Genomic DNA, 25,247 nt, shown 5'->3' with positions numbered 1-25,247 from the left:
AGCTTGAATGCAGTGCATTGTGGGACGTGGGTTGATGGTGAAGTCAAGATGGCTGTGAACCTCAAGCAGAGGAAGGAGCCTGCTGTAGAAAGGCCGTGAATGAAGTTTTGAATAACAAATTCTTCGTCGCTGCCTGTTTAGACTTAAACCGTCGTGCTGTTGAAGTTGTAGTCAACCTGTGGAGGACTTGATACATTCACAGACAGCAACAAAATCTCAAACAACTGAGGATAAAGTCTCGTATGAATTCCGACGAGAAGGAGGACTGTGAGTGTGCGCCACCACAGGCCGAGACTAGCCCCACAGGAGGACCATATAGGTGGGGACGCCAACAGGAAAGAGTCGGGGATGCTGGAGATGCTAAGAGAAGCACTGGAAGTGATAGCTAGCTAGATGTTGCTACTAGCTCTGTAGAGCTCTGTTTTATCAGTATAATAAGGCAGAGTTCATGGGAGACATTGGTTGATTAGAAAGTGAAATTTGTTACTACTTTGGAAATGTTATATCTGCATGAATAATAGTTGAAATAAGGCCGGCGGGCTAGCTATTTCTTGCTAGATTAGCTTGCTAAGGCAGCGTTATGATGTTCAGGTCCCTGTCATTTATCCTACTTGTTTAAGTTAGCCCTATTGCTCCTCTAAGATTGCAATGTATGATTTTGTTAAACGCTAATTTTGACAATCAATAACAGCGTATGGTTCTTAACCATGGCTACACATTTAGCAAAATACACTGACTGTGGCCCTAGGCTAACCTGGTTCTACAAGACACCGACTCTAATGTAATTTCTCATCGTAAATAAGGCACACGCGATTTTTAAATGAAAAATGTTCTAAAATTGCCCCGGAGTCCCTAATGAAACCAACAGAGAGGCAACATTATTGTTTTAATTTTCATGTAAATGCAACGCAGCGTGACCTCTGCTGTGGTTCTGATCGTTATTGTCTGTTGTTTAATTAGAGAATACGAGGAGCCTGAAATAGAAAACCCAGAAGCAAGCCGAATGTAAGTGAAATTCATTTTACACTACACTAGTACATACGTGTGTCTTTGAGCTTACTTAAGATCGTCCCTCCACACCAGCAGCTCAGACCACTATTGTTTTTGTCTGTTCTCACTTCTTGTTTTCTTTTCTTGCCGTCAAAGTCCTGTTGACTGTTTGTTACAACCATTTTATATGTACATCGTGAACCATAGTGATAGAACTTTGAAACAAACTGACACTACCATGCTAAAATCAAAGAGGTCTTTGATAATATATTATTACAAGTTGATCCTGTTGCAGTGGTGTGCATTAAGTAGCACTGAGCATTGTTTATTTCAAACCTCCTGTTGTCTTCAGGTCAAATTTGACCCATTTTCAAAAAGTTTATATATCTGAAATTTGGGTTTCTGTCAACCAAATTGTCAAAACAAATAACGTGGATGGTTCCATACAACGGTCTTTACAAGTAAAATATATGATCAGTTGACTACTTAATTGAATTTGGGTGTTTTATTCAATTTTATAATATTTGAAAAAAAAAAAAAAACTTAAAGCGCAGAAAGAATCGACAGACATCTGAAAAAGTGACAAACACCGAGAAGTACCAAAAAAAGCCGGCAAAACTTCAAAAACATTGAGGAAAAGTGAAAAAAGTATTAATTTTAAATTTTGACCCAAAAAACCATGCATGGTCGACAAGGGTTAAACAGTTTGAAGATGGTCTGAATTAAATTATTATTAAGGTGCACAGTACAGTTTAAAAAACAAATGGTCTTCATCAGCAATGAAGAAGACTGATAGATATGGTAGAAAACGGTACAAGGCTAGTGCTTGAAGTAGACCTTGAGTTGAAATTGTTTTGTCAAACTACTACTGACAAGGTCAAGAATGTACTTTTATGTTCAAATTTAAGAGCGCCAAACCAAAAATGTTTGGAGAAACTTTGTGTTTATGTTAATAAATTCATACCACCTGATATATCAATATTGGATTCATTTAACTCCAAAATTGACACTGGTATCAAGCTCCCAGTCTCTATCACAGGAGTATTTAATTAATAGTCTAAGAGGTCCAGTTGCTGAAAATTTCCTCCCAGCAAAGGTCCAGACTCTAAACCTCATAATGTCTAAATTGTGTCCTAAAGCCTACCCCTACGTTTATCAAATAAAAAATCAACAACACACATTTCCATATCATTTCAACAGTGGTGGAAAGTTATTGAGTAAATTTACTAAACTACTGTACTTAAGTACAATTTTGAGGTACTTTACTTTTTTATGCTACTTAACTAATTTTGGAAGCCAATATTGTACATTTTACTCGACTACAATTATATGACAACATTAGTTACTAGTTACTTTCCATTAGATTATTAATACTAAAATAATGTAAACTGAATAAATGATGATCTATTATTATTATTATTATTATTATTATTATTATTATTATTATTAGGGTTGGGCATCGTTTGGATTTTAACAATTCTGATTCCAATTCTTCCTTTTGATTCTGGTTCTTATCGGTTCTCGATTCCAATTCTTTGAGGGGTGGAGTTGAAACGGGTCACATGCTTATTTCACAAATAAGAGGAAGGTTTTATTTTGACTCAATGGTGGTTTTTCAATGTAAAATAAAGCCACATTAGAGCGCCGCTTACTGTGCTCCATGGCTGCAACACAACAAGCACCTGGCCGCTACAGAAACCAAAACTTGCGCATGTTAAATTTGGAACCCATGATCAGATTTGAAACCAAACGATTCCAATAAAGAAACGATTCCGATGGAATCTTAATTTTTTAAACGATTCCAAGTAGGAATCGGTTCTCGATGCCCAACCCTAATTATTATGGTACTTTTAAGCTACCCGACAGTACAAAATAATTAAAATTACCTGGAATTATGAGTTTTTGACTTTCAAATAATGTTCGCGTCAACGGCGTTGAAAAAAAAAAAAAGCTCAACATATTGAACTTGCCGTTTTAATAATATGAAGAGAATAGAGAAGGGAAAGTATGGAAGTCCATCATTCAAAAAAAATGTAACCAAAATGTAATGGATGTAATGATATATTTATTAAGGCTCTGTATTTTAGCACTCTCACAACTAAAACTGCAGTCATAAAACGGTCTTGAGTTGTCAGATGAAAACTCAAATGATTCCTAAGTTTAAACATGGGAAGAATTCTTTATACCAATCCATCCCATATTGTACCAACTGCTATTAATGATTTAAAAAAAGTGGATCAACCCAGTACTTATAACCTTTTGTGCCTTACCTCTGAATGCAGGAAGCGAGCAGCTGCCAAACATCTAATAGAGCGCTATTACCACCAGTTAACTGAGGGCTGTGGGAATGAGTCGTGCTCCAACTCCTGGTGTGCCTCATCAGTCGGCTTCAACCGCATGGATAACAACGCAGCGGCGGTCAAAGCCTTGGAGCTCTACAAGGTCAACGCTAAGCTATGTGACCCCCACCCCTCAAAGAAAGGCACTGCCTCAAACTACCTAGAGAGCAGTGCTCACAGCAACTCAGACTGCGGCAACAGGAAGTTGAACCATAAAGATGTCCACTCTGTACGGGACAATTTCAAAGGTGAGTTGATGCCAGACATTCAGGATTTACACACTGTTGCTGAATACAATAGAGCAGAATATGCTGTTACATTCATACAGCTTATGACAGTGGAGAGTTTAATCTGTTAATGTAGTTAGTTTTTAATGTTAGTTTTGTTTTCCTACAATTTTTAACCATGTGATGTTTGATTCTGTATATAGATGTAAATTACCTGACAGAGGAGAAAGTGTATGAGATCTTGGACATCTGTGGAGAGAAAGAAGATTACTCGCCTCTGATCAGGGTAATAGGTAGGGTGTTCTCCAGTGCTGAGGGCCTGGTGCAGAGCTTCCGGAGGTCCAAATCTCACACTAAGGAGGAGCTCAAGTCCCTCCAAGGTAAGGATGAGGACAAGGATGAGGATGAGAAGGAGGCTGCTGCCTGTTCCGCTACAGCTATGGAGGAGGACTCCCCTGCCTCCTCTTCATCATCAAGGCTCGGAGAGGGCTCCTCAGGGGAAAATGATGTCCAAAAGCTGTCCCCTGATGAGGTGTCGGTGGACATTGAAGCAGTGCGGCGGGTCTACGAGCGCCTGCTCTCCAATGAGAAGATAGAAGCCGCCTTCCTGAATGCGCTGGTCTACCTCTCACCCAACGTAGAGTGTGATCTGACATACCACAATGTGTACTCACGAGACCCAAACTACCTGAACCTGTTTGTTATAGTGATGGAAAACAGCAACCTCCACAGCCCAGAGTACCTGGAGATCGCCCTCCCGCAGTTCTGCAAGGCCATGAGCAAACTCCCACTGGCAGCTCAGGCCAAGTTGGCAAGCTTGTGGTCACACTACAGCGCAGGGCAGATTCGGCGCATGGTAGAGACCTTCCAGCAGCTCATTACCTACAAGGTGATCAGTAACGAGTTCAACAGCCGCAACCTGGTCAACGATGATGACGCAGTAGTGGCGGCCACCAAGTGCTTGAAGATCGTCTACTATGCAAACGTGCTGGGCGGCGACCTAGATGTAGAGCACAACGAGGATGAGGACGAGGAGCCCATCCCAGAGTCTAGTGAACTTACCCTGCAGGAGTTGCTGGGCGAGGAACGGCGGAACAAGAAGGGCCCTCGGGTGGACCCGGTGGAGACGGAGTTAGGGATCCGCACAAACGATTGCAGACGGCCACTCATTGTCTTTGAGGAGTTTGTCAATGAGCCTCTAAACGAGGTGCTGGAGATGGACAAGGACTACACTTTCTTTAAGGTTGAAACTGAAAACAAGTTCTCCTTTATGACCTGCCCCTTCATCCTGAATCCCGTCACCAAGAACCTGGGCCTTTACTACGACAACCGCATCCGCATGTACAGTGAGCGGCGTATAACTGTGCTCTACAGTTTGGTGCAAGGTCAGCAGCTCAATCCCTACCTGAGGCTCAAAGTGCGGCGAGACCACATCATTGACGACGCTCTGGTCAGGGTATGAGTGTGCCAGTTCAATACATCCAATTAATATCAAGGCTAGGGCTGGGTACCGAACGTCGATACTTTTATGGTATCGAAAAAAATACTCCAATCCTAAGAGTATCGAAAAATTCTTTATCTTTCGGTGCCAAATTTCGGTTCCAAAAGCATCTGAGCGCGTAAGCGCAAGCTTATCTTTCCTCTCTGCATGTTGACACAGAGCGGAGCTCCGACCGACACACGCACACACGGAGAGGTGCGGACGGAGTAAACTGTTTGCAGTTTTGTTGAAGTCACGGAGAGTCACGGTTGGTCTCAAGTGTGGTTATAGTTTTTTTTTTTAAACTTCATGCAGACAGCGTTTGCTGCGATCTGATATTAATGGCGAGCCGAAAGCGGTCGCGGTGCTGTTGCCGTTACACTTCCTCTTAGACAAGCAGCCACAGCGGTGGTTTCTCTGCCCTGATGACTGACTGACAGGCTGAGCTTGCAAGGCACTTTATTAATGTTACTCTGAGTGAGCAGTTTTACCAGATTTTTTTAATTTTGATAACTGTTTTCATTCACAATTAAGTTGGAAAATAAAAGCTTTGTGTTTAATGTATTTTTGTTGATGTTGAAATGAATTTTAAAACATGGTATCGAAAAAAGTATCGTTAGGAATCGGTATTGAAACTGCGGTATTGAAATTGGCACCGGATCGAAAGATTCTGAACGATACCCAGCCCTAATCAAGGCCCCTTTCTAATACATTTAGTTTAGTACAAAACACATTGCACTGATCTGTTTCTCTTGTGTCTCTGTAGCTTGAAATGATAGCAATGGAGAATCCTGCAGACTTGAAGAAGCAGCTGTATGTGGAGTTTGAAGGAGAGCAAGGTGTTGATGAAGGAGGCGTTTCCAAAGAGTTCTTCCAGCTGGTGGTGGAGGAGATCTTTAATCCAGATATTGGTAAGAAAATGCACAACAACTATATATGTTGAAAAGTTAATAGTATGAGTTGGAAACACACTTGATAATTCAAAGACAATAACAGCACGTACTGTATTTTATTCTATTTTATTTTATTTGTGAAGATAGTGTACAATAAAAAGGTGACATATAGAGTAAACAATACACATAATAATAATAATAATAATAATAATAATAATAATAATAATTCAGTACATTTATACAGTATAGTGCTTTATCATAGACACTCAAAGCGCTTCGGGTGGGGTAGGATTGGGCATCGAGAACCGATTCCTACTTGGAATCGTTTCAAAAATTACGATTCCAGTAGAGTCGTTTTTTTATTGGAATCGTTTAGAGGATTTGGTTTCAAATCCGATCATTTGAGGGGGGGGGACTACTTTCTACCACCACCAATGTGTAGCACATACCTGGGTGATGCATGGCAGCCTTACAACGCCAGACGCTCACCACACATCAGCTTGTGCATCATCATCATCAGCATACATAGACATAAAGATAATTACAGACAATATATACAGCAGTTATGTTGAATGTCGACATGACAGACACCGTGTAGGGAAAGTGTGTAAAGCAAGGCGTACATGTTTAGTGAACCTTAGTAGAGTGGTATAACAATTGTGGCAGAGACGATGATAATAATGAAGATAAATAGATAAACAAACAAATACAATTGAACAAAAATAGACCTGAATGATAATAAGTAATTAAAATGATATAATTGAATATTGGTGTATCTACATCAGCACTATTGTTTGTCATATATAAAATATTAGTGTTCAAAAATATATGGTATGGTTAATATATATAATTATATTAATGATGTGAAATATTACTATATAATATTAAATAGATACTGTACTTTTAGATGCCATAGGCCTGGGTTTAAACAAGATTTTAAATAGGGCATCATCTAGATAAGGCTACTATTGCAAATAATTGTAGGCTATAGTTAATCCTTCTTAAATTGCATTTAAAAAATAAAATATTTAAATCGATTGACAGCCCTAATTTTTTATATACGTATTAACACTTTTTCCATGTTATCTTTTCCTCCTGCAGGCATGTTCACATACGACGAGCGCACCAAACTGTTTTGGTTCAACTCGTCATCACTCGAAAATGAGGGCCAGTACACTCTGATTGGCATCGTTCTTGGTCTGGCCATCTATAACAACTGTATTCTGGATGTCCACTTTCCTATGGTGGTCTACAGGAAGCTGATGGGCAAGAAAGGAACTTTCAGGGACTTGGCTGATGCCAACCCGGTAAGAGCTACCTCACCAAATGTTGTTATTGCTCTTTAGCTGTATAATTCATGTAGCTATGGAGCAAATCCATAGCTACAAACTTTTAACACCATGCCGTTTTCATGCTGGAAGTTCACTTTTTTGAACACCCATGTTTGTCACTTGTTAAGCAATGCTATATGATATCCGACTGTGCTGAACTGTGTTGTAAAGGTTCTATACCAGAGTCTGAAGGAGCTGCTGGAGTATGAGGGCAGCGTGGAGGAGGACATGATGATCACTTTCCAGATTTCCCAGACAGACCTGTTTGGGAACCCACTCATGTATGATTTAAGGGAAAATGGGGACAAGATTCCAGTCACAAATGAAAACAGAAAGGTGAGCCAAACAGAAAACATGAAGCATTTGCGAACTGTATTGAAAACTTTTTTTGAGAGCTAAAGCAGGGTCTTGGTCTGCATCTAAATGAACTCTGGTGCGGTTTGTATGGGTTGTGAAAATAAAGCATACCAACCACAGGACTGTATGACAGTAGATATGAGAGTTCTGCAAGAATTCAAAAGCTGAACTACTAACTTCTAACTTTAACCAGGGCTCCAGACTAACTTTTTTCACTAGGAGCACAGTGGCCCCCAACTGAAAATTTTAGGGGCGCAACCACAAAATTTAGGGGCACACAGCGTAAATCAACATGCTAACCAAATATTCACATTTATACTAATTTCCACTGTATTAGTAATAAACACTTTGATAATAGATGCAGAAATTACAATGTGCTGTTTCAAATTTAGTTTCACATTTTATTTTGGGGCTGCTGTGCAGTTGTAAAGTTTTAACAAGAAGGGAAACCGGGAAGAAGGCATGGAAAGAGTGCAATTAATTAATGACACTTTTTTTGTAATATATAAAAAAAAAAAAAAAAAAAAAAAAAAAAAAAAAAAAAAAAAAAAAAATTTTTATTCTTTTTTCCCCTGTTTTATTTTCATCATGACCGTCTTTTAATTGCTCTTTAATGTTTCAGGTAAAGCACTTTAAATTGCCTTCGCCTTGTGCCGAAAGGTGCTGTAGAACTCAAGCTGCCTTCAGCCTGTCAGTCAGTCCCCAGGGCAGATAAACCAACGTTGTGCCTGCTTGACTCACAGGAAGTGTAACGTCAACAGTCCCGCGACCGCTACTCGATATTAAAATAATATCGCGCAAATGCTGTTTGTGTGAAGTTATGAAAAAATATAACCACACTTGTAACCACTTCATCGGCATTTCCGTGACTAACTGTAACTTCAACAAAACTGCAGAGCCGACGTAGCGCTGCGTCCGTCACCTCTGTACGCCGGTAGTTGTGTTGAGCGACGGAGCTCCGCTCTCTGTCACTATGCAGATATTACAGATAAGCTTTGTGCTTACACGCTCTCAGGTACCGAAATTTCCACGTTTAAGTGTAAAAAAGGGGGCAAATTTATTGGTTGCACATGTGCGACTGGCTGTAAAATTTAGTCGCACATTCTAAAATTTTGGTCGCAAAATGCGACCATTTGGTCGCAGTCTGGAGCCCTGTTAACTTTGTTTGGCTCATTTTCTGTAACCAGTGTAGCATGAAAGCATGGTGGGTGAAATCAGCCAGCCAGCTAGCTAACTAGCCAGCCAGCAGCAGCCGTTTGCTTGGGCCCTTCGCTTCCCCACCACAGGAAGACTTCTTTGCCGAGAGAACGGATGACAGCCCACTCTCTTAAGTGGTGCTCCAAGTTTAAAACTCAAAGTGAAGTCCCTCTGGCATCGTTTCCTTACACTACTTTCAGATGGTTCTATTTTAAAGATGATTTTCCGTTCTTCATAGTAAATAGCCTTCTCCTTTCTGGTATTTTAGTGAGTTGATCTCATCTAAGTTTTAACTCAACATACACACACCAGTCAGGAGTAAAGTCGAGCATTATTTTTTTTTTCTCCCTGTAAATTTGAGCCCAGGTAGTCCTTTTCATTAAAACGGCAGTGGCAGCAACAACAGCAGCATGGTGGAGTAGCTGATTTGAACAGCGGTAGGGGAGCCAAAGACGTTACCAGCTGACTGTCATGCCAAATAATTTTTAAAGAGCAACAGCCAATGGGAATGCTCCAACTCGACGAGTTATGCACTGCCGCTGCTTTGACCACTCATTTCACCCTCAACTCCATACAGCGCTGTGTAGCTCTGGTAATGCGAGACTAATAAATGACCGAAGGAGACAACATAATAGCAGGAAGTTTTGTAGTAATGTCGTACATATTGGTGAATTTGGGGACGTTTTATGAAACTAAAAATAGTGTTATTTTCAAGGCAACAGCGCTGCAGAGAGCTCAAGACAGCCGGGGTTATAGGAGCAGGCAGCATGCAGGAACAAAAACACTGACACATCACTAACAGTATATGATAATAACATCCAAAACACACAATTCACTCTCAGTGGTTTATGTGACATGAGAATAAAGGCCCGGACACACCGAGCCGATAACCGGCTGTTGGACTGCCTGGCGAGGTCAGTGACTCGAGTCTGTTCGGTGTGTTCCGTGCCGTCGTCCGGCCCGAGGGGCTGTCTGCCTTCATTTTGGCCGATTTGACATGTACAGTACAGGCCAAAAGTTTGGACACACCTTCTCATTCAATGTGTTTCCTTTTATTTTCATGACTATTTACATTGTAGATTCTCACTGAAGGCATCAAAACTATGAATGAACACCTGTGGAATTATGTACTTAACAAAAAAGTGTGAAATAACTGAAAACATGTCTTATATTCTAGTGTGTGTTTGGGGTCATTGTCCTGTTGAAAAATAAATGATGGCCCAACTAAACGCAAACCGGATGGGATGGCATGTCGCTGCAGGATGCTGTGGTAGCCATGCTGGTTCAGTATGTCTTCAATTTTGAATAAATCCCCCAACAGTGTCACCAGCAAAGCACCCCCACACCATCACACCTCCTCCTCCATGCTTCACGGTGGGAACCAGGCATGTAGAATCCATCCATTCACCTTTTCTGTGACGCACAAAGACATGGCGGTTGGAACCAAAGATCTCAAATTTGGACTCATCAGACCAAAGCACAGATTTCCACTGGTCTAATGTCCATTCCTTGTGTTTCTTGGCCCAAACAAATCTCTTCTGCTTGTTGCCTCCCCTTAGCAGTGGTTTCCTAGCATCTATTTGATCATGAAGGCCTGATTCGCGCAGTCTCCTCTTAACAGTTGTTCTAGAGATGTGTCTGATGCTGCTGATGTGTCTCTAATCTGAGCTGCTGTTAACTTGCGATTTCTGAGGCTGGTGACTCGGATGAACTTATCCTCAGCAGCAGAGGTGACTCTTGGTCTTCCTTTCCTGGGGCGGTCCTCATGTGAGCCAGTTTCGTTGTAGCGCTTGATGGTTTTTGCAACCGCACTTTCACATTCAAAGTTTTCGCAATTTTCCGGACTGACTGACCTTCATTTGTTAAAGTAGTGATGGCTTCTCGTTTCTCTTTACTTAACTGATTGGTTCTTGCCATAATATGAATTCTAACCGTTGTCCAATAGGGCTGTCGGCTGTGTATCAACCTGACTTCTGCACAACACAACTGATGGTCCCAACCCTATTAATAAGGGTACAAATTCCACTAATTAACCCTGACAAGGCACACCTGTGAAGAGAAAACCATTTCCGGTGACTACCTCATGAAGCTCATTGAGAGAATACCAAGGGTTTGCAGTGCTATCAAAAAAGCAAAGGGTGGCTACTTTGAGGAATCTAAAATATAAGACGTGTTTTCAGTTATTTCACACTTTTTTGTTAAGTACATAATTCCACATGTGTTCATTCATAGTTTTGATGCCTTCAGTGAGAATCTACAACGTAAATAGTCATGAAAATAAAGGAAACTCATTGAATGAGAAGGTGTGTCCAAACTTTTGGCCTGTACTGTATAATCGGCGGGGAGGGCACTGCCGGAAGTCGTACTCAAATGACCCATCTGATTGGTAGAGTGCTAACCCGGAAACGGGGAGCGGAATGAGCGTGACTAGAGTCTCTCAAAATATGACAAATCTTTTAAACTGGCCTTTGTTGATCTGAAATGAAGACAGATTCAGCAACTGCATGGCCTTCTCGCTTAAAATGTTTTCAGAAACACGTTTGGGTGAACTATTTTAGTACAATATGAGATTGTATTCTGAACAAGCTGCCATGACAGTCTGTCTTTGAATTTCCGGAGAAACTAGACCCGCGTTCGTCCAATCATCTGCCGGTTTTCATTTTTGGGGGCGACGATACAGATTTGCGCCGCCTGCTGTTATGGAGACGTATTTCATCTCGTCGCTTTGGTGTGTTCCGAGGCTCTTTTTTTGAACTTGGGGAGACTGATCAGTTCATCTGCCTTTTCTGCCGAGGGTCGGCCGTCTGGTCAGTGTGTCTGAAGCTTTAGGCTACTTTGAATGAGCACATAGTTCCATTTACAATTGAGTAGGTGGTCTTTAATGTGGACACAGGACACATTCCCGTTCTCACTGCTATTAGATTGTGGACATTGTGCGGCTCAAACCACCTTCAAATGTGTTTGCTATCCGATCTCAATGCATCCTCACTGCGTCCTGAGAGTTTTCACCAGTATTTAGAGCTGTCCACTTGTGATCCAATCACTCAGTACGGATGTTAATGCCAGTTGAAAACTGAGTCAACAGGACATCAGACTAATGGGTCATTTAAGTAACACTCCCGCGGAAAATCACTGAATCGCTGTTTGCCGGTCTGAACGCAGCCTTATATGGGCTGGCCCCCGAGCTCTTTCTGTGGCCCAGCCAAAAATTACTACAAAATAGCTGTCCTTCGTAGTATTACGATGCAAGATGCAACATTTCCCTCCTGTTTCTGGCTGCTTGTCATTATTTCTGACATATGACATACAGTCAGGACTAATAATGCTTATTATCAATTATTTCTTGACAGACTTGACATGTTATAATATTCCCCTCAGTCACAGGGATTTTTTTTCTGGTAAGGTGTTTTGCTGTTGGATGTTTCAGTGCTGAGAAACATTTAATTCCATTCTCCTGCATTGTACGAGTGTGGCAAGAGATGTTTTAGTAGTGGATGCACCTTTTAGAAAGTCCGTGGCTCATTTTTGAGGTCATTATAGTACACTGGTAGAGCCTGGTAACATGGTGTTACTTCCCTGAAGGCTAGATACAACTAGGTGGGAAAATGTTCCCTTGAAAGCCAGAAGTACTCATCAGGTTTTTGACAAAAAGTAACTGTTCCTGTTGATTTGCGTTTGTGCAGGAGTTTGTGGCTCAGTATGCAGAATACATGCTGAACAAAAGTGTGGAGAAGCAGTTCAAAGCTTTCAGGAGAGGCTTCCACATGGTCACCAACGAGTCTCCACTCAAATACCTGTTCAGACCAGAGGAAATCGAGCTCCTGATCTGTGGAAGCAGGGTGAGATTTGTCAGCAGACATTTGAGTAGCTTAGTAAGTAATTTAAATTTGCTTAAAAGCTTAATTTCCATTTTTTCTATTTCTGTCATATACTGCAGAACCTGGACTTCCTAGCACTTGAAGAAACAACAGAGTATGATGGAGGTTACAACAGAGATTCTCGAATCATCAAGTAAGAAAATGTGTTTGTTGGTACATGTGCACCAAAATTATGAATATGGTTTAAATCATAGACTGTAAAGATAAAGATGGACGACGTGTCTCCACTTCCTCCCACTGTACTGTAAGTGAAGCCCAAATATCCTGGATACAGGCGCTGCCATCTTGTAATTTTGGAGTTTGCGCAGCAGTGATCTGCTGAGTAGCTGCGTGAGCGAATTCCTGCTCATACACCTCCCAACCAATTGTGGGTCAATAGGCTCAATCGAGATGAGCCAGGTCTGTAGACAGTCGATCACCGGCGATCGCCACCTAATGCATGTGTGATAGATTTGTATCCGACTTGATTCCGACTTGCTCTGACGTCATGCACACGTGGGCAACGAGATTAAGGTGGCCACAGGTTTAAAACGTAGGCAGCGCAGCTCCTTTCAACCAACTGCAAGACCCAGGCGGACCCAGGCCATGATAGGAAACCCCTGGCTCTCAGCTGACTGGTTCAGAATTGACTCAACATGATGACGTTTTATAAAAACTTTTTATTGTTTTTGAATTCATACCTGTCAAGTTTTTGATTTGAAAATAAGGGAAATTTTCCGGCGCCCACCGCGAGCAGTCCCACCACCCCAACCAAGCTCCAGTATCCCTTACATTTTAAGACAGGTGTACAAGAAAGCTAAAATCACCACTTGGTGCAAAATGCTGAAAACATTTAGAATTTATAACATTGCTTGTCTTTATATTTACATTTTATTTTCATTCCACACATTCTTTTCATTTCATATTGCTTTTCTTTTACAGTTTTTCTTTTCATTTCACATAACTTTTCTTTACTCTTTTAGTGAGTTATTGTACAAATTTGTTGCTGACTTTGCATTCTTTAAGACTGTTTTGGAAGGAGTGTATTTGTGGGATGGGCCAGAGTGGTGAATTTTACATGAGAGTAGACAGTTCTCTTGTCTAACGTCATCCTATTCTCTGTAACAATCTTTCGTACCATGCTAAACACCCTTTCTGAACTTGCATTGCTATGGGAAATGCATAGTAAAGCCTTCATAAGTTTTGGCAGCGCACATAGACTGTCTACGGCAACGGCCATCATCCGTCTCTGTTTTTTTTTTTCCCCCCCGCATCATCTGACCTCACACACTAACCTCGCGACAACTGCCACCTACAGTACCTGTAGTAGGCTACTGCCTACTGCAGGTGGCAGTTATCGCAAGGCTAGTGACAGAGCTCAGATTGGGAATGTTTTTTTCTTTTTTTTTTTACTCCGCTCGGGCCCGGGGTATTATTATTATTTTTTACGGGAGGACGGCGGGAAAGAAGGGTAAAATACGGGACTTTCCCGGCCAAAACGGGATACTTGACAGGTATGTGAATTGGAGGGATTTTAATTACTATTTGTCTAATTTAAAGGCTTATTCTGTACAGAACACATATTGTGTGGCTGATATTTATGTTTAGAAGTCAGAGAGACTACATTTTCAGTTCAGATTACAGATCATCTACAGTCTGTCGGTTATTAACATCAGCAACAGATCGCATGTAGAGCATTTTGACAGCTACTCTGTCATAATAAAAACAACTGGAGACTGTGTACAGGCTGATATATGGGTCTGATAAAAAAAATTTTAAATCGGAATCGGACCCAACAGGATGTGAGTGTTTCTGTGACTTCCTGTTCAGCCTGAAGGCTGATGGAAACGGCTGTAAACTGTTCGACTTGACCGATAGACTTTTCACCCTATTATGGCATTAAGTAAGTAATAAAACCCAAACTTATCAGGGAAATGAACACTTGGAAATACATCAGCGAGATAAGAACTACCTAAAACAACAGAAACCATCTTTTGAAAGTTTGGCCCATGTCACATCTACTAACATGGAGGGGGGTGGGATTTATGACCTATACTGCAGCCAGCCACTAGGGGTCTTCGAGATATTTTGGCTTCACTTACACAGTCTATGCATCAACCCCTGGTTTAAATGCATACCCAATGTGCAAGACCTTATTGACCTGGAAACAGGTTCCCTGCTTCTTGCAGAGATGTGCAGGATAATTGTGGAAATAATGACATTTGTTTACAGCTTTTATTTGTCAAATTTGAGGTATCACCCTTTCTATTAGTTGATGTTTGGACAACAGTTAAGTAAACTTAAAAGTCAACTTTTAATAGGAGTTAAAATGTACAACACATAACATCATGTCTTTGTTGTTTGATATGAGGATTGTTATTAATTCCATTGGATCCTTATATTTTTAAATGTTTTCACTGCACTCTTTTTGACTGTCGGGGATGCTCGTTTGCATTGTAGGGAGTTTTGGGAAACGTTGCATTCGTTTGGTGAGGAGCAGAAGCGTTTCTTCCTGCAGTTCACCACCGGCACTGACAGAGCACCTGTGGGTGGGCTGGGCAAGCTGAAGATGATCATTGCCAAGAATGGCCCTGACACTGACAGGTGAACCACCTCTATCCATTATGCTGCTCTTTGGCTCTTCCTGTGATGTACTCATGTCATGTCACACAGTTTTTATAAAGTGTTTGTGCAGACAGTCATTTTGTTACTTGAAGATTTATGACTTTCTGCTCCTTAAAGTGATTGATTTGAATTTTGAACTAACAGCGTCATTTTCTCGTCACTCTCTTCCAGGGATTTTAAAATAGTAATGTCCCTTTGAATGTGTCAATCACTTCATTAGGCTTGAGTGAGCAAGTAAACCTGGTTGACCTGCTTGCTACACTATGCTTTACTTAAAGGAATATTTCACCGCTGGAAAGCTGAATATATCTTTAAATTGGGTCACTTATGTAGTAGAAATGTGAAAAAAAAATTGAAATTGGTGCCTTCTAGGCCGAGAAAAGCCAGAAAATGTGTTTTGGTCTTATATGGATGAAAAACACCAAATCCCAGAATGCACCTGCTTCGTTGCTTTGAGTCCACTCCCAAGCCACGCCTACTGCTTGACAAACCGACAGAGGCATTCAACTCAACTCAAGCGTGTTTTAATGTCATTTCAACCATATACACGAAACAACGTTTCATCGTGACTCAAGTGGTGTTACACATTTAACATATATAAAAACGACATTATATAAAAACGACATACGAAACAGGCTACATTTAGTACACACACTTTATAGACTCCGTAAAGTTCAGCTAACGCATACTAGCATTAGCGCTTGGTGGGCTGTAAACACTGAGCATAAACACAGCCGTGAATTAGTGTGTAATGTAGAATGGTCGGCATTTAACAGTCACAAACTCCACCAGCAGTTAGCAGTTAAATGGATACAAATCACCACATTTCTGCGCCACTCGGTGTTAACACAGCCCACCTCTTTTACCTGGCGACAGAGCATCTCTAGCTCGGAGGGCTAGCAGGCCTGGTAGCTGGACAGTCCGGTACACTATTCAGGCAGGTTTCCACCACAACAAAAACACGGCAGTCTCTGAACTCACGTTGGGAGTGTCGTTGAAGTTGGATGTAGTCCAGTTTGTGGTCTAAATGAGCGGACACTTGCAAGCAGGATCCGTAAAGTTCAGCTAACGCATACTATCATTTGTGTAGCTAAACACAGAGTATAAACGCAGCCGTGAATTAGCGTGGAATGTCGAATGGTCGGCATTTAACAGTCACAAGCTCCACCAGCAGTTAGCAGTTAGCAGTAGCTAGTTGGATTTTATTTCTACACCAGTCCGTTTAACACAGCCCACCTCCACGGGCCGGCGAGAGCAGCCTGGTAGCTGGATAGTCCCGGTTCCGGTACACTGTTGTTCAGGCATGTTTCCACAACAACAAAAACACAGCAGTCACTGAACTCACGTTGGGATTTTCGTTGAAGGAGGATGTAGTCCAGCTTGTTGTTTAATGAGCAGACACTTGCAAGCAGGATGGCTGGGACAGGTGGACAGCTAGCGTTAGCTTTCCACCTAGCCGATGAGGATGTCCCCTAGCCGGCTAGCGGCATTGAGCAACACCGCTGGTCTCCGTGCAGGTCTCAGTAGTGTGTAGTGTAGTGTGCCGGTATTGCGTCTGTAATAACGTTCCTTCCATATTCTCCGATCTGTACCGATGTATCCCGGTGGTACACACGTCCGGTAATTTGAATGCAGATAATTGTTGTAAATGTTTTCTGCTGAAAACCGAAAGCCTGTTTAGCGAAGATTCAAGATGGTCGACAGTCGTTTCATTCGAATACCTCGCGGCCAGACTCGGCAGTCCAACCCTTTCGGCGTGTTGAAAACATACGGAAGTAGATCCTACTACTGGCTGTAGTCCTTTGCCTCTGGCCCAAAAATCTTCCGATGACGCAAAAATCGTCATTTTACGTCATCGGAAGATTTTTTCCAGGCCCCAAATGCAGAGATCTCTCGTCTCAGGGGGACATGAGGGAGGGAAGCACGGTCATTCAGAAATACTATCGGGTTTCTACTGATACAAAGCTGAATGCTAAATCGGTGAAGTATCCCTTTTAAGAAACGGGTAAATAGTACTCAGCAAGCTGTGAAAATGATCCTGCTTTTCTTTTTTCCTGGACCTCTGTGGAATCACTCCACTGTGCCAACACAGTGTTGACTTTGAATTGAATGAGGATGCTGTGCTGGCTTTTAGCTTTAGTGCTAGGCCTGTCACGATAACAAATTTTGCTGGACGATAAATTGTCCCAGAAATTATTGCGATAAACGATAATATTGTCATCGAGAGACCATTTGCATCTAATATAATGATAATGTCCAAATAATAGGCCTAATACTAATAATACTACTACTACTACTACTACTACTACTACTACTACTACTACTACTACAGGTACACCTTTTCAAAGATCAATACACTTTTATTTCTAAAGAATATTTAACACTGGAACTGGAAGACATTTTAAATATCCACAATATGTCTTTGATCTCCTTTGGTATGTCGTCTTTCACGCTGATGTAGGCTACAGTTGTGGAATTGCCGTTTGTGACACGTAAGTTCTCAGACTAGAGACTCTGTACTACATTTTACAATTATTTAACACTAAATATTACATTTAAATAATATATAATAAAAAAATAAAATCTAAATGTATGGCTAGCTGCCACGCGGCGTAAATGTACCAAAATAGTTCTGTTTTTCAGCCTTCATTTTGGCGACGGTGCGGCTTCTACTCCTCTGCAGGTCGGAGCTTCGTGGGGCCGCCACACACAGACACACACACACACACACACACACACACACCACACACACACACACACACTTTCCAAACTCGCGGTCCGCGGACAGCTGTAGGCTTGTACCGTTAATGTTCGGTGCATTGTCGGACACATGGAGCCACTTTCCTGAAACCGCTTGCGAGACTGAAGAGTCCACAGCGGGTGTATGTCCGAGCGCGTCTCCACAGTCTCCACCTGCAGGTTGTCAGCTGTGTGGTTTGGAATGAAACGGAGAAAACGGGACGCGAGTAACACGGTGGATATCGCTCATATACTTTCTTTTTGACGGCGCCTTAACTGCAAAGTGCTGCAGGAAACCCTGCTCCAACTCTCTCGCTCTCTCCGCCTGGAGTAGCCTACCGCCCACACAAAGACCATGCGCCTGACAAGAGGGTTCACTCCTCGTTACGCTAAGGAACCGAGAGTGGTCCTCCAGTCTCTTTGGTAGAGAGAGAGAGGGAGAAACGAGGAAAATAAACAAGCATGCAAACGGAAATTATCGCGGCCGGAAAAATTATCGAGCTCATTTTTTCTTATCATGCGATAACTCGATTTATTGACTATCGCGACAGGCCTATTTAGTGCTTAACTTTTTGATATTAATAAATGTCCGTTACATTCAAGCCATTGCCAAATGAGTTGCTACAAAGCTAATTAATTAGTCCATTGTTATTATTATTTTTTCCTCCTTGGCTACTAGCAACTGCGCGGAGGAGGGATGGGGGCACGTGCGTGATTACGTAAGGCTTGTATCATGTGGACGCGCCGACAGTTTTGTTGTCATTACTTAGAATTCCTCATGGGGCGACAGAAACTACGCACTCTAGCTTTAACGCCTAAGTCTTGAAATCAGTCTGAGTCTGAGCTGTGGCACACATACAGAGTGGTGCTACTAACATCTGTACAACACTTTTTGATAAAGTATAAATGAGACCAAAGTGTACAACCAGTTGGGTGAAAATCATCTGGTAGCCCTGCTGTACAGACAAATTTCACAATTTCAGGGGCAAGGCCACTTGGCCTTGGGTGTTGTCAATTGTTTGAGGGTACAAAGGCCAACAAATAAAACAATGATTTTAGGTCCACAGAAATAATTAATTTTAACTTATGGGTGTATTAAGGATGATTTTATGTTTTAATATGTAGTATAACTATCATCTGATAAAACTATCAATAACAAAATAATGTACTGTATTGATATTTATAGCTACAGTGTTCTGTGTAATGTCACTCTGTCACTAAATTTATAAACATTATTTTAAATTATTTATGAGTGATGAATTTCATAATTCTTTTTATTGACATTTGAGCATTATCTCCCTGTTAATGATCATTTAATTTGATCCTGAATTGTGAAGCACTTTGTAAAGTCAGTTTCAAAATATATTAAATCACTGTCAATTTACTATGAATGAATCATTGATCATCCTTCTGACGTTTTAATAATAATGATTGTTAAGATCTTACCGCGATGGTGGTTTGCAGAAACATGATGAATTAGTGGTATGGTTGCTATAAATAGCTACGGCTATGCGCAATAGTCACGCGCAATGACCGCAGCTCTGGCACGGTTGGAGAACCTCACCGATCCATTCATGGCGAACTGCGGGAGTGGAAATGAGGCTTGTGTGTGCGCCTAGCTCCACAATGATTACGATTTATAAAACGGAACCAGGCATACGCGCGGCTTTATAAATGTTGTACAATGTTGTTTTGTCTTGGCAGGTTACCGACGTCTCACACTTGCTTTAATGTGCTGCTGCTGCCAGAGTACAGTAGCAAGGAGAAGCTGAGGGAGAGACTGCTGAAAGCCATCACCTATGCCAAAGGGTTTGGCATGCTCTGAGCCCCTGCTCCAAACACACAGCAAAACGGACTCCTTCTCAGAAAGCCCATCAAACCCTGCTCTGCCCTTCCTTTATCAAAAGGTGACAAAAGACAGACCAGAGTATGTTTTGAGGAAAAGCAAGTCAATAATGAAAGAGGAGAAATGGTTCCAATAGAGCGCTCCAGTAGTTCTTCTACTGTGCCTGCATCATCCCACATCAGTCAGTGTAAGCACAGAGACCTCCTGATCAAAATACCCACCCCCACATCCACATTATGTGAATGTGCAGCAGCCTCCCTTTTTTTTTTTTTTTTTTTTTCTTTGTACAGAGAGAATCATTTCCTTATTATTTATTTTAAGGTTAAAATGGGTTATTTTTCATGCCTGCCTGTTGTGATAGCTTCCTTACTTGGGAAAGGGGAAGGGTTATTATTAAACTGTAAATTTGGGACGATGCATTAACAAGTCAATATCAACCCCATTGAAGAAAAAAAAAAAAATGTGTTAAAGTAGACCTGACCTTGTTCATAGACAATTGACAGAGATAATCTAGTTTTAGACTAGTCTTTACTACAAAATATTGTATTCCCAACAGAAGAAAGAGCTCTCGCTGACCATTCCACTCACAGCCATCGGCTATTGATTCTATCTAGTCCAAAATGGCACATTATGAAATAGCTGTTTTTATTTTTTGGCCTTTTTTCCTGGGGGGGGGGAACACACCGCAGGTTAGACTAAAATCTTGTCAGAGCTGTGTAAGTGCACTTAGACATTTTCAGAATGTTTGTTTTTTTGGCTACAGGTTGCCATGATTGTTTGAAGCATTTTATTTCCATGTCTTCCTGTGTTGACAATTCTAAATAAAAACAGTATTTATACATCAGTGCGGTTGGAACTACGATACCGTATTCTGCACGTTTTGGAGGATGTACACATGTAGACCGGTCACTGATGATGTTCTCAGATCCAGGCATAGAACTCTTCTTGTGCCAACCTAGTCTCACACTGCAGAGTCTCTGTTCAATATAACTTCAATTTATCTGGAACTCCACATGTAGAGTCAAGAAAACAGTGTGTACTGGCAAAGCTTTGGTAGCTTGTGATCTTAAGTCCATTTGGCCTTAGTCTCAAGGTTGTGGTTACAACTGTCATTTTAATGCATCATGAATCTTCTGACAACACGACAAATGACCTGACAGGCCGACGTGTTTGTATTCACATTGCCATGCCAGATGGATGGCACTGTGATCGGACACTGGGCAAGTGAGGTCAGTAGTCTAAGCACAATCTGAACAAACTAATTGTTGTGTAAAGCTGCAATCCAGGGTCAGTCAATCCTGTAGCCACTGAGTCTCAGATAAGCCCCTGATATGTTCCTATCAGTCCTTCCTTTGCTGTTAGACCCACAATGGAAAATAATATCAGTGTAAGTGTATGGTTTGATCTGATCTCTCACTGATATATGCTTATGAGAGATGGGAAAACATTTAAAGAAAATATTAAATTTTGTGAAATGTGCTTGTTCGGCATGTTATCCACCATTAAGTAGGGGATGAATTTAAATGTCATCTCGTTTGCATCCAGTTGAACGTATCTTAAAGATTGTAAGCAGGCAAAAAACAGTTAACCTAGTTCTGTAGAACAAAAATCCACATTCTATAGCTGTCACATTGTATCTTTTAGTATAACATTATGTAGCAAGGCTAGGCTAACTGTGATCCCCTGCTCCCAGTCTTTGTTCAAAGCTAGGATAAACATGTCCTGGACCTATGTACTGCTGTACTGAATGCACAGAGATGACATTGATATTCTCTGACTCTGGGGGAGACTGTACTGTGTGGACACATCACTGTGATCAGATTTACGTATATTTGGATTTGTCACATTCAATGAGAGTGAAAACAGCTGTAACCACGGTCTTTTTTTCTGTTCAACATTAATTGGAATATCAACTGTGAAATCATCCTCCCACAGATCAGGCCAATTGTTTGATAGTTCTGTTTTTGTCCAGTTGAATACCTGTAAAGAACTTGAGTAATGTCTGCATGGTGTTCTTGCACACAGACTATACTGACACTGTCGATAGAGTACATAAGGGAAAAGCATCGTCAGCCACCCGAACGGGTTTAAACGGTACAGTTTAACCAAATCAAACCACTTATTTGAAAATAAAATGGACTCCCCTGAAATATAAATTTTAGCAGTTTGTTGCGTTTTGCTCACCCAGTAACTATGGTAAGTATGGTAGGTCACTGTGCATGTCCTTTTTAAAGGTGTTTATACATGTATACCCACATACATTACAGCCAATCCTTTTGCAAACCTTTGACATTTAAATTATTTCTACCATTCCGTGCATCCAGTAAAATATGAAGATCAATTAGAGTTTTGAGAAGAGTAAACATCGAGTCTGCAATACTTTTTGTTCAAGTTAATCATTCTAGGGCAGTGCAGTTTATCATTCACAAGCCAGACTTTAATTAAGACTGACAACACAGATTTCATGTTCATTTTGATAGAGTACACAACTCGTGCACATTTCAAGAGTCTGCTTATAGAGTTTCATATTGGGTGGAAATGAATGTAAGTAATGGAGTGAAAAATACATCCTAAAAACTCAAACTATAGCATACATTTGAACATGGGAATCAAAAATGTAAAGTATACACTAAAACATGACTAAAAATTTTATAAAATAAATGTACCTTTTTGTTTTACTTCCAAATAAGTGGTTGAGATGATTTGGGAAAAATATGCCCTGCAGACTGCTGTAAAGCTGTCTTAACAGTGTCCCCCCAGCTTTAGATTTGCTATTAAATCGTATAGCATTTATATTAAAGTCCACTTACTAACCTTTCAACCACATCTCATAGTCCTCATCAGTAAATGAAGCTGGCTCAGGTGGACATCACTTGACCTACATATGGATCTTCAATTACGGGATACCAAGTTGTCTTACATGGGAGGGAGATGGTAACCCCTGTCTCTGTTCCAAGATGGTTTTTGGTGTAGAATGTGAATGTCCTCCATGATCTTTATCTAACTATTTCGGTTTTAATGTCAAGGACCTTTAAGAGACTGAATGAACACCAGAAACGGGCAACATCAACTGTCTGCGAACAGACCAAAACCATTCACAGCATCCACTGGGAAGAGGTCCAAGGTCTTGGACCAGGAGTCACTGGACAGCTGGAGAAAGACATTCACATCTGACACCACAGACCATATTTGAACAGAGACAGAGCTTACCATCTCTGCCCATATAAGACCACCTGTTATCATGCAACCAAAGTTATTTTCTCTGGTCACATCACTACACCTTAGCCAGCTTGATAACAACTGAGCAAACTACATCCATTGATGAAAACCAAGAGATGTGGTTGAAAGCTCCTGGAAACTATTGATTGGAGAGTAAAGATTTTTTTGTTGAGCCAGATTATTATTATGTCTTTCATTTAAAAAACAGTTTTGGTATATTCAAAGGACTACAACTTTGTTGCTGATGGTCATTGACAAGTTGTTCAGAGCAGAGTGGTGTTCTGTGTGTTGTCCTGGGCTATTCAGTAGTGGTTGTTGGTATGTATTGTCTTTGGAGATTGAATCTGTGACTTCTCACGCTGTCTAACTATGAGGTTCCTGCTGTGCTGGTGATGTGTCTTTAAAAGGACCGTCTTCTTTTTTTCTTTTTTTTTCTTTAAACACTGCACAATTTGTGAGCGCGATGGTGCCCACAACATACCACTAAACCACAGTGCTGAGACCACAGCAGTACACAACAACCCTGAGCCATTCCGTCTGTTCCATTGCTCTTACTTTCTCATTGGACCTGGGCAAAATGTTGTTGGAGAATACTTTTCATTGCTTGTTTTTAGCCTTTATTGAAGTTACTTTGGACAGTACATGGAGTCTCTGGAAATGTGGACAAACCGTGAACTGGGTTGGAAAGTCACAACAGTATACTGTATGTTTGTGCGATTAACGACTTAGCTGGCATTGTTATACTGCAGTAACCTCGATCATGTGAAACTGTGTATGTTAAAACAAAGGTTAAGGATTACTTACAACTGTTTTGAGCCCAGGTCTGGTTTTAGCTGTTTAACGTTACTTTGTACCTCCGTTTTGTAATGCTGAAGATGCTTACATGGACATGTGAAAGGGCTCTAAAGGCTTGTAAAGGTAAAAGGTGAAAGGTCAACCTGATTTTGGAAAGGGAAGCAGTTTTCATTCATTGGTTTGACTTAACAGTTCCATTCTAAAAGATACAAACTGATGAAAGGCAACAAGTATTCAGTGCTGTGAAAACATGCTAAATAAAGATGACAGCTTTTTTCCAACTTGTATTGCCTTATCCTGATTTGAGTCCACAAGTCCTTTGGTATCATGACAATGAATCTTAGCCATGTTTAGCTGTTTATTGTTAATCCCAGTCAATGTCGCTTAGGTACGGAATAACTTCTGTCATTAAACCTTGTCTACTGAATACACTCAAATATTTACATCACAAACATGAAATGTATGTCTTGCTAAGGAGCTAACCTTTAGAGTCTGAAGCCAAGCCAGCTGCTGTACATTGGTGCTTTGGGCTAAATGCTAGCATGAGACCAGCAATGTGCTAACAACAACATGTTGATATGTAGCAGGCAATGTTAACATATATTGCTAATTAGCAATAAACACAAAGTGCAGCTAATGGGAATGTTATTATTTTTGCAGGTATTCGGACATAAACAAATTTTGAATTAGTGATGGTGCTAGATGACAAGTCAGGGGATCACTTGACTTATTACAATTCATCCTGAGGGGGGATATGTGTACCATATTTCATATCAGTCCATCCAGTTGAGACATTTCAATCTGAACCAAAAGTGTCGACCTTCTGGTGGTGCTAGAGAAATGTAAGAAAAAAGTAAAGGATCACTGTAGTCAGTAGGATTTATGCTCTGTGAACCACAAGTTCATTACAGTCTGTATGAAGTTGTGTGCCAATCCATCCAAAAAATTTTGCGATATTAACATTGGATAAGTGAAAATTTGTGACCTGCTTCTGGCTCTAGATAAAAAGTCAGGGGATTACTAAAGTCATTACATTTCATTTTCAAATGCCACTGGATGTGAATAAAGTTTGGTTCCTGACCAGGGTGGCTGCTGTTATCGACACAAATAAAAAAGCAAAGAAGGTGGGGAGTGTGCCCATTAAACCCTCTAAGTACAGGTATACTCTAAGACAAAAGCAGCATACAAAGGAATTAACCTTGAATTTAGCAATCTTCCAAAGATTTAATGATGCATTGTTTAGACCAACAGAGTTTCAGACAAATGGACATACTTACCAGCCACATACTGTATAACATTAGACTTCTCTTCTCCTATAGTAAAAGTCCCATAATGTTAAAAAAATTTACTTT

The 25,247-nt window shown here is 40.9% G+C and overlaps 1 protein-coding gene across 1 annotated transcript; it reads left to right on the top strand.

Moving 5' to 3' along the window:
* Positions 1 to 9: 9 nt before the first annotated feature.
* LOC120554302 (ubiquitin-protein ligase E3A-like) lies at positions 10 to 24,180 on the top strand. Its single transcript, XM_039793117.1, has 11 exons — positions 10 to 319; positions 961 to 1,005; positions 3,273 to 3,577; positions 3,760 to 5,012; positions 5,803 to 5,947; positions 7,031 to 7,236; positions 7,432 to 7,596; positions 12,498 to 12,653; positions 12,752 to 12,825; positions 15,132 to 15,275; positions 19,740 to 24,180. The coding sequence occupies exons 1-11, from the start codon at positions 243 to 245 to the stop codon at positions 19,858 to 19,860; spliced, it is 2,691 nt and encodes an 896-aa protein (XP_039649051.1). The 5' UTR covers positions 10 to 242; the 3' UTR covers positions 19,861 to 24,180.
* The last annotated feature ends 1,067 nt before the right edge of the window (positions 24,181 to 25,247 follow it).

This window comes from Perca fluviatilis, chromosome 24 (genome assembly GCF_010015445.1).
Source record: "Perca fluviatilis chromosome 24, GENO_Pfluv_1.0, whole genome shotgun sequence".
NCBI classification, from domain to species: Eukaryota; Metazoa; Chordata; class Actinopteri; order Perciformes; family Percidae; genus Perca; species Perca fluviatilis.
Note: the sequence above shows the minus strand (reverse complement) of the source record. Positions and strands in the feature narration are given on the sequence as shown.

Coding starts and splice junctions, on each gene's coding strand:
- LOC120554302 (XM_039793117.1), top strand. CDS start 243: ATGAATTCCGACGAGAAGGAGGACTGTGAGTGTGCGCCACCACAGGCC. Junction 3,578..3,759: donor TGTACGGGACAATTTCAAAG/GTGAGTTGATGC, acceptor TTCTGTATATAG/ATGTAAATTACCTGACAGAG. Junction 5,013..5,802: donor TTGACGACGCTCTGGTCAGG/GTATGAGTGTGC, acceptor GTGTCTCTGTAG/CTTGAAATGATAGCAATGGA.